This window comes from Patagioenas fasciata, chromosome 3 (genome assembly GCF_037038585.1).
Source record: "Patagioenas fasciata isolate bPatFas1 chromosome 3, bPatFas1.hap1, whole genome shotgun sequence".
NCBI lineage: Eukaryota > Metazoa > Chordata > Aves > Columbiformes > Columbidae > Patagioenas > Patagioenas fasciata.
The window spans coordinates 113,720,451-113,730,236 of NC_092522.1; the positions used below are offsets into that span (position 1 = coordinate 113,720,451).

Sequence of the window (9,786 nt, forward strand, 5' to 3'; positions counted from 1 at the left end):
ATTTTAAAGGAGGCTGACTTTTACGGGATTAGTGTCATTGAAACACATTTATCCATATTTACTCTGTTTCAGCTTGCGTTCTTCCCATCCTGTATGATTTTTTTTACTTATTGTTTACAAGTCTGTTTCTTCTACCAAACTCACAGATTGGTGAAAATATATTCTAGAAAAAAAAAGTGTAGATCAGTCCTTAAATAACTATACATTAAAAATGCATTTATCTACCATACTTGTGAATGACAGCAATTATCTGGACAACTTATTTTAAATTTAAAACCTGAATCAGACACCTATGGAAGCTCTGAAAACTTTCTATTCCATGGGTGGTTTTTTTAAATGGAAAAATATTTGCTCCTTCCATGCATTCATGTTTTTCCTCCCTTCTATAATGAATTCAGAAATACGAGCAGGGAACCTTTCATTTTAAAGGAGATGAAGATGGAGAAGTTAGCCTTTACATTGCAGAATAAATTACTGAAAAGAAAATCAAAACTATCAGTCAAGCAGAAAATGCCATATCATTTTTTAAGTGTCAGTTCGTATTTTATCGTTGTTAGCCTCATATCTCACTACCTGTCAATGTTTTGACTTTACTGACAGACAAAAAGGGAATTCCTAAAATTTACGAGAGGTAGAATAAAATAAAGATTGCAAACTTTTGGTTTTTTTGGCATGGATTTATTTTCTAGGAGGGTGCCACCTGAAACTCTGGACTTTCTTAGCTCTTCGGTGAGAGAGCATCAAATGGCCATAGAGTGTAGAAAAATAAACCAGTCTATAGCCATGCCTTCCTCTTTATGGTAATTTTTAAGGCCTTGTTATAAAACAATGTGAACTGTTCTACCATCTCCAGGAATTTTTGCCTGTTATGGTTGTCCCTACTTTGCGAGATAATTTCCTAAGAAGTCTCATACTTAGAAGTCTCATACTTGCAGGTGGAAACACAGCACTACTCAAAACTCATTGATCCAAGAACAGCCAAATACCGTGGGACTCTGTTGACTTACATAGGCTATAGATCTTACAGGGATTGTGGCGAGAGACCTTATAGATCTTCCTGATGTGGCCAAAACTGAGGCACATTTCATCTGAGTACATTTTGGGAACGTGGGGGCTGTGGGTAGAAAAGGGGGGTTATTGTTTCTCAAAATTGTACCTCTGGCTGCTTCCTTAGAATCATAGAATAGTTTAGGTTGGAAGGGACCTTCAAAGCTCATCCAGTCCAAGCCCCTGCAATGAGCAGGGACATCTTCACCCAGATCAGGTTGCTCAGAGCCCCGTCCAGCCTGGCATTGAATGTCTCCAGAGATGGGGCATCCACCACCTCTCTGGGCAACCTGGGCCAGTGTTTCACCACTCTCATTGTAAAAAATTCCTTCCTCATGTCTAGTCTGAATCTCCTCTCGTAGTTGAAAACCATCATCCCTTGTCCTGACTTAACAGACTCTGCTAAAATGTCGGTCCCTATGTTTCTTACAGGCCTCTTTTAAGTACTGAAAGGTCACAATGTAGTCCTCCTGGAGTCTTCTTTTCTCCAGGCTGAACAACCCCAACTCTCTCAGCCTGTCCTCACAGCAGAGCTGTTCCAGCCCTCTGATCATTTCTGTGGCTCCTCTGGCCCCTCTCCAACAGGTCCATGTCTGTCCTGTGCTGAGGGCTCCAGAGCTGGACACAGGACTCCAGGTGGGGTCTCACCAGATTGGAGCAGAGGGGCAGAATCACCTCCCTGAACCTGCTGGCCACGCTGCTTAGGATGCAGCCCAAGATACAATTGGCCTTCTGGGCTGCAAGTGCACATTGCCAGCTCATGTCCAATCTGTCATCCAGCAGCACCCCCAAGTCCTTCTCTGCAGGGCTGCTCTCAATCCCCTCGTGGCCCAGCCCGTATTCATACCAGGGGTTGCCCTGACCCAGATGCTGGACCTTGCACTTGATCTTGTTGAACCTCATGAGGTTTGTATGGGGTCACTTCTCTAGCTTGTAGAGCAAACAGGGCCACAGCCCTTTCTCTGGCTCTGCGGACTTGTGTCACAGCAGAGCTTGTTTTCTTATGGGTAAACCCTTTGCTCACCCCTCAATGCCATTCCCTGAACCGCGGTCAGGCAATCATTGGGACATAACTACTCCAGTCCAAGCTAAAATAGCACCAGGGATTGCGATAGTAATAAATCAGGATGCACAACTGCAAGGCAGTTTTCAAGTGTGAAATTTAGCCCTATATTATTTGTAGAAAAGCTTGTAACTTTTTTCTTGCCTGTGTAACAGTTTATAAAAGCATAAACTTATAAGATTCAGTGATTTTTCATTCAACCAGAGCAGTTGTCCACATACTGAATATCCTCCCTTGATCATTCTGAACATTTGCCTGTAAGATATGAGAAAATATATTTCTATTGCTATAATTTGCATTACTCTTCCCTGCCTAATCTCATCTAAGTTCCTGTATATGAGAATGCAGAGGTGAAATCTATGTACATCTGTCATTTACAGCAATGGCATCTTGGACATGCACAAAAACTTTCCCCCCTTTGTGCCTGAGCAACATTTTTCCATGATTTACCCATAGATTAGGGGTATAAATCAACGAGCAACACACATTGTGTATAGTAAGCAAACAAGTGACCTGTTGAAATTTTTGCTTCTAAATTTGACCACATTTAATTAACATTTGATTCCAAAATCAAAAGTGCTGAGCAAAACAGTTTCGCTCAATATGTGCATGTTTAATAAATTCATATGTGTACGCACACATACATATATTTGCAAGCTCCTTTTTCTTGGCACACAGAAGTTCTTCTTCTCCCTCTAATTTTCATCCACTTGTAGACTTTTAATTGTTGTGTTTACCAAAAGGGAAAGACATATAAAGAGCTATAAACACAAATATGTGGAGGGAAAGAGAAAAGAGTGGGAGAGGGATTTTAACTGGGAAAATAAGAAGTCCTCTGTTTATACTAAATTAGACCTTATGTCTATCTTGTGGTCTTGTGACCATTGTCTTTGTTTTCAATGAAATACATTCAGTTCACCAAAGTAATAGAAAATACCTGTTATTAATTTTATTTTATTTATGTTTAATTTTTATTTGTAGCAGGTGTTTGTGATTCTTAGGGCTGTTTCAGCTCATTTTCCTTAAAGAAGAAGTAAAGAGTTCAGAATACGATCAGGTAACCATAAACCCCGAAGCAATCCTGATTGTGGTGGGCTGTGCCCCGAGTTTCCATGCGGGGTAGATGTCATCATGTCAAACTGTTTCAGCCTGGGCTGAAATGCTAAAATCCTTCACTTTTTGTTTCTTTCTTATTCATCATAGCATAAAGTCAATAAGTCTTGCACAAGCTGCTTCCCAGCATTTTGATCTCTCATAAAAATTCAGAAAAGCCTGTGACAAGTATCGGATTTTTAAAACTATTATTATTATTATTATTATTATTTTTCTGAGTGGTCATAGTGAGGGTTTCACAATCAAACAGAAATGGTATATTCCAGAAAGCCTCAGTTTGCTTTGTCCAGAGGTATTCTCCCCCTTTTTCAGAGTGGATTATGGTGCACACACAGGTTGTTACACAGAAGGAATCTCTTAAATAAATCTTACTTCTCTTTTTCTTCCAGGTTGGAACTTTCTCCCCTTATTTTCATCATATATCATATTGCGCTTCTGTTATGGGCTGGTGATACAAATTCATGGCTGGCAGCTGAGCTGCTCAGTAGAGCTGCAGAGCTCAGTAGTTTTGGACAGTTTTCCTGGCTCTCCTAATGATTTGCTGTATGATTTTGGGCAAGTTGCTCCTTGCCTTTGCTTTTCCATTTCCCTAGAGTAATAGAGAACATTAATCATCGCTGTAAGCTGTTCTGAAGCCTCAAGACGAAAATGCTCATTATTAATGCTATTCATTTGCAAGATATACATTTTCACTTGAACTGCCTAACATATAACTTCACTGTTGCGTTGAGTGAGGGCTGGAAGAGGGTTTTTTTTGGCAGATGAATGGATTCATAGAGGTAGAAAATTTTACAGAAGTAGCTTTTAGTCTTCTCTTAGGCATGCCTAATCTGTAATTTCCTTTGAATTAAATATCTATGTAAAACATTTGTCTGGGCTCAAAGTTTATACACTGTTTATTTTATTTCCTCGACTTCTTTTATTTTTTTTTTAATTACATTTTCCTATTGCTTTTTTAAAATGGAACTTTGACTGTGTTTATAATTACAGATTTCCTTTTTTGATTTAAAATAACAAATGAATACACGCACTGCAAGGAACGTACTGCTGTTCTTTCCTCCTTTCTCCTGTTGAAAACCAAAAAGATCCAGAGACAAGTTGCAATTTCATGATAAGAGAAATCCACAGAGCCATAACACACACAAATCCAAACAAACCGTCTTTGACTTTCACAATTAAGGTGCAGATAATGAGAGATTACTTCAGCAGCAGCCAGCACGGATCAAATCGTCGCTGCTGTAATGCCATTGCCTTCAGTTACACAGAAATCAGGGCTCAGTGGCTTAAATTCAGAGTTTGTGCTAGCAGTCATTACCTTTAAATTCTATGTCTGTAAATTGTTTTGTGAAATGGTTGATTTTCTTTTTCCTCTCTCGTCACTTATCCCCTCAGCACAACATTACACATAGATGCGCAGCCTTAATTGGTTTAGTTGCAAGAAGATAATGTTTTTTTCCCCCTTTCTCACTGTTGCCTGTTAGCTTGAAGGCTTTTTAGCTGAAGGTTGATAATTATCACTGAGAAGAAACTAGCACATCAGGAGTTCATTTTCCATCTTAGCACTTGTGGTGCTCCTTTGAACTCCTCTCGCCAAACCCACGTTCCCACTCTGTCACTTGGCTCCCTCCATCATAAAAAGGTCTCGGCAGCCGGCGGCTCCAGCCTTTGCTGGCAGGCAGAGGGCATTGCTTCTCCCCACCGCTCCTCCAGCATGGACAAATTGCAAGAGACGTTGATAAACATGGAAGACGCTTTGGGTTCGGAGCACTCCGTCTGCTTATCCTCCTGGGATTGGAAAAGCACTGCTGGGACTTTTGAGCTGCACCCTGTCTCATCTCCACACAGCTTGTCCCCGACGCCTTCCTTTGAATCCTACTCCTCGTCCCCTTGCCCAGCGGTGGTGGAGACCCCATACGGCAACGGCGGCAGTGTGGTGGGCTATGGCCTGGTGGACTTTCCTCCCGCCTACCTGCCCAGCCCCGGGCAGGCCCGGCTGCCCAAGGGCACCAAGGTGCGGATGTCTGCTCAACGCAGGAGGAAAGCCAGCGAGAGGGAGAAGCTGCGGATGAGGACCCTGGCTGATGCGCTCCACACACTGCGCAACTACCTGCCCCCCGTCTACAGCCAGAGGGGACAGCCCCTCACCAAAATACAAACCCTGAAGTACACCATCAAGTACATCAGTGAACTGACGGAGCTCCTCAACAGCGTCAAGCGGGTGTAGAACCACCCGGAGCACCCACCCCGGCACGCTCAGGGTCTTTACAAGCGAAAAAAACAGCAAAATTTCTTCCTCGCCAGAGTACGGTGGTGTGGGATGCGAGAGGAGGACAGAGCGAGAACCACCGTCGTACATAGGACGCAATGATGGAAGGTGATGTAGGATTGCCTAAAATCCTGAGCTGCAGGTTGCTGAGACAGAAGTCTTGCTTTTTGCTTTATGTCTTTTTTTTTTTTTTTTTTAAATAATAACCTTCTAAGAAATATTAAACCTAGCCTGATACAAAAGTTAAAGAAAAAAAGTCAGCTGGTCTTCCTAGGATTTACGTATCACTGTTCTGACTGATCTTCTGTTTAACAAGGACAATAGTAAATCCATAGGTTTCAAGATGAATTTTTAAAAAGTAAATGACAACAACACTATAGGAATATTAATTTGTAGGCACTTTAATATTAGGATGAAGAACATGCATAGTTAGTTCAAGTATTGTCTATTTATCCATGTTTCCACTGTACCTAAAAATGAAGAAACCAAGTAAGAGTGAGAACATCTTTGCTCGTAAACAAATAAATATCAGTATCGTAATCTGTATCTTGTATTATATATCTGATTGATAGATAAGTAAAATCTAACAATGACTGCTAAATGTTGAAAATGAAATATAAACAGACATTTTGTATAGATAAATTGCTGTTAAATCCTATCTTCTGTATTAATATATACACACGCATATAATATTTCTGTATTTAATGTATGAGAAACCCTTATTTCAATGTCTAGTAAATTATGGAGGGCATTTTTACATCAAACCACTAGAACAAATAAGAATAGGCTAAGTTATCTTTCTCTTCTCTGACATGAAATAAATTGATTCAGGTAAAAGATGCAAAGTTCTATTCTCAAGATGTAGTGAAACCATAACATCTCATTATAAAAAGCTGTTGGATCAGCCAGTAAACCTTTCTGTAAAACACACACATGAAACCCTCCAATACCCAGACAAATGAGGACAGAGTCTTAATCCTTAGCTACTTTGACTTATATCTGACAGGTATTACATAGGTCCCACCACACTACAGGAAACAAACAACAAAAAAAAGCTTTGTAAATCTCATTGCAAACTGATTCATAAGGCTTGGCTGTGCTGAAGCCAGCAACACACAGAGAAGAGCAAAACCCAGGGCTGTGCTATGTGCTGTGATACTTAATTAAGTCTAATTAACCTCTTCTCCATGGGGAGATGTAAGGCTCAGAGAGAGCAGCAGCCAGGAGGTAACAGGCTTGTCTCATCAGGATAGGCAGATCAGCACATCTGTGTGGGGCAGATGGTTCAGGCTTCTGGATACATCATACAGCAGAGGATCACAAAGATAAAATTTTATTGCATTTTATTTCTTTCCCCCTCTCATTCTGTTTGTTTGGAAGGAAATACAATTGTCTTGGTACATTGCTGGCTCAGTGGTCTTCTTACACAGTATGGGCATATTGGAGCAATCAGTGTGAAATCTGTCAGCATCTCAAAAAAGCAGCTACATTCAAATTTATGGAAGTAGCACTGTCACCCAAGATGTAACCACATGCTTCTGTTTTGGTTTAGCCCATGTTAGATTTCTTACAAGCTTCAGACATTCAGCAAGAATAAGTAGAATCATGTTTTAAAGCCCTATAAAATTGTCTAGCTAGACAAAATTTTTTGCACATTTGAAGAGCAGCACTCATGTCAGCGAGGTATCCCTCAGCATAAACCTGTGCAGCTGGTCCAGATTTGAGCAGATAAAGCATCGTATAGATAAGGCCAGTCTGGATTATGTTTTGCAAGAGAGTGAAACTGCATGTTACCTGTGGGATCTTGCACAGAACCATAACTGAGAGCTCTGTCCCATGTCCTTTCTCAAAGACTCTCGTTGTCACTGACAGCTGTAAAGGGGCATCTGCTCACTAGCTCTGGCAACCCCCCCAAGCAGGTACCCAGAAAGAGAGCCCTGTAATCCTGTGATAGGAGTTAAAGACCATCATCATTCACAAATATTGCAGTTTGGTATATTGTCTATGCTTAGGAAGAATTTTAACCTTATTCCTTAAGTCTTCCACACTTGAAATGACAGGTAATGACTACACTTTTCAGCTAGGAAAACCTACAGGGCCACAGTTAAAGCAGAGGAACAAGAAACTAGAAGAATCCACTTTTATTGCTAGTTTATGTATTTACCACGGCTGGTCATCCAGCATTGCTGCCTCAGTTTACCTATCTGCAAATGAAGTCTCTGGTAGCTAATGGCTACCTCTGTCTCCCTGCAAGTCCAAGTGCCCACAAAGGCAAGTCTTTGGGTTTCAGGAAAACACTTTACTGCTTCTGTGCCACTGAATTAGACCTTGCCTGTACCTATTACCTACCCCCAGAATCCCAGTGGCTGCTGTCCTACCTTTAAATACTTCAAGCTCCAGCATGGTGTGGCTGCATCTAGGCTAAGCTTAGGGGAGGACCTGCCCTAAGTCATTCCCTGTGCTGCAATAAGATAAAGCCCATGTCCAAGATGGAGTTAGTTTTCTAGAAGAGGTTGTACTTCTGCGCCGTTTGTTTGATCTCCTTTCAGGGGATCCCTCCTTTCACCTGTGTGTGAGGGGGGAAAAAAAGTGACTGAGGTATATGAGTACAAGATGTAGGATAGATTCAGTCTCCTGGGATTGATCAGGTTTGTTTTTCCCTTCTTAGAAAGGCAGGAGTTTCTGCTCTACCTGACAAAGAGCATCTCTTTAAACCCTTCCTTGTGTAATTCTTCCCCTTGGTGTAGACATTTCACTGATCCAGAGGAAATAATCGGAATTGTTATATTCTTGAGGGTGCAAGTCTTCTTGCCACTAAATGTTGGACTTTGATCATTTTTCAATAAAATAGAATACAGTCAAACTTCCTCCGCTTTTCTCTTTCCTTACTCCCAGGTTCAAACTGGAACACAGGAGGTTCCACTTAAATTTGAGAAGAAACTTCTTCTCAGTAAAGGTGACAGACACTGGAACAGGCTGCCCAGGGGGGCTGTGGAGTCTCCTACTCTGGAGACATTCAAAACCTGCCTGGACACCTTCCTGTGTAACCTCATCTGGGTGTTCCTGCTCCGGCAGGGGGATTGGACTGGATGAGCTTTCAAGGTCCCTTCCAATCCCTGACATTCTGTGATTCTGTGAATTTAGAATATTTAATTGGTGTGAAAAAGATCAAGTCCCTCCAGTTGAGGGAATGAGATCTGTCCCCCAGGACTATATTTAAGATCCATAAAGTTGTACTGAATCCCAACAGGAACACCATAGTAATCCATAGAACAGAGGCCAAAAGAGTGGACCCTCAGTCTGAAAAAGTTGCAAAAGTCACAGAAATAGAGGAAATCTTCCACATGCAATCATCTTCCCTTAACAGAGTATGTTAAAAAAACATACATAGAAATAAAGCTCAAGTAGCAACCCAACAATCACTAGAAGTCCATGGAATTAAACTCTATCCTGCTGAGGGACAGAGTTGTTTACCACATTAAAGGGAATGATACAGAAAAGAGAACTAGGGTTAGTCCCAGGCAATGGAATGATCTCTTTTGGCTCAAGGATCTCTCCCTTTTTCGGGTTCGCATGTCACTGAAGTTCCTCACTAACATGGAGAGCAGAACACAGATACCAAAGAAGAGACCACCACCATCAGAACATAGTTTTCTACTGCATTCACAGTTATCTCATACAAAAACTGGTACATGAAGTCATGCTTCATAAGTGATACTGGTCATAATGCTGAAAGGCCAGCAAATGAGCACTCAAATACTAAACAGAGGAAGGATGAGGAACATAAGATCTCATACAGAAATCCATTAATTGCAAAGTATTTTAGGAAAAGCCTTGAGATAGAGAAGCATTGCAATTTGGTTGAACTACAGGTCCTTCACTCTCGGTTTATTGATGAGATGGTTACACCATTCTGCTGCTCCTAGAGTAAGTCGCTAAACACAATTAATAGGTATCTTGCCTTTTAAAAAGTGCTCCCAGATGAGAAATAATAATAAAAACAAACAAATCAACCCCAAAAAATCACACCACCACACTTTGCCAGAGAAAAACAACCCAGCCCATGCATATGCTCTCCGTGCCCAAAGGCATTGGAGAGCAGTGCAGTAAAGGAGGCTGAAGGCAAGAGAAGAGATGAATGAGGGGCACTAAATGATGGGTAAGATGGCCAGACCCCACCAGCTGCTTTTCTGAGCAGCTCTTCATGCTCAGGGCTGTGCCCTTACCACAGCTCTGAGTTGCTGAGAGGCAACCAGGTGTGACTGTTTAAAGTTTCAGAAGCCAGAGAAGAGAGGGA

General features: G+C 41.4%; 1 protein-coding gene across 1 annotated transcript; it reads left to right on the forward strand.

Annotated features, from left to right (window-relative positions):
- Positions 1 to 4,934: 4,934 nt before the first annotated feature.
- On the forward strand, positions 4,935 to 5,447 carry MSGN1 (mesogenin 1). Its single transcript, XM_065833215.2, has one exon. The coding sequence runs from the start codon at positions 4,935 to 4,937 to the stop codon at positions 5,445 to 5,447; it is 513 nt and encodes a 170-aa protein (XP_065689287.1).
- The last annotated feature ends 4,339 nt before the right edge of the window (positions 5,448 to 9,786 follow it).

Excerpts from the sequence above, each read along its gene's own strand:
- MSGN1 (XM_065833215.2), top strand. The coding sequence starts at position 4,935 with ATGGACAAATTGCAAGAGACGTTGATAAACATGGAAGACGCTTTGGGT.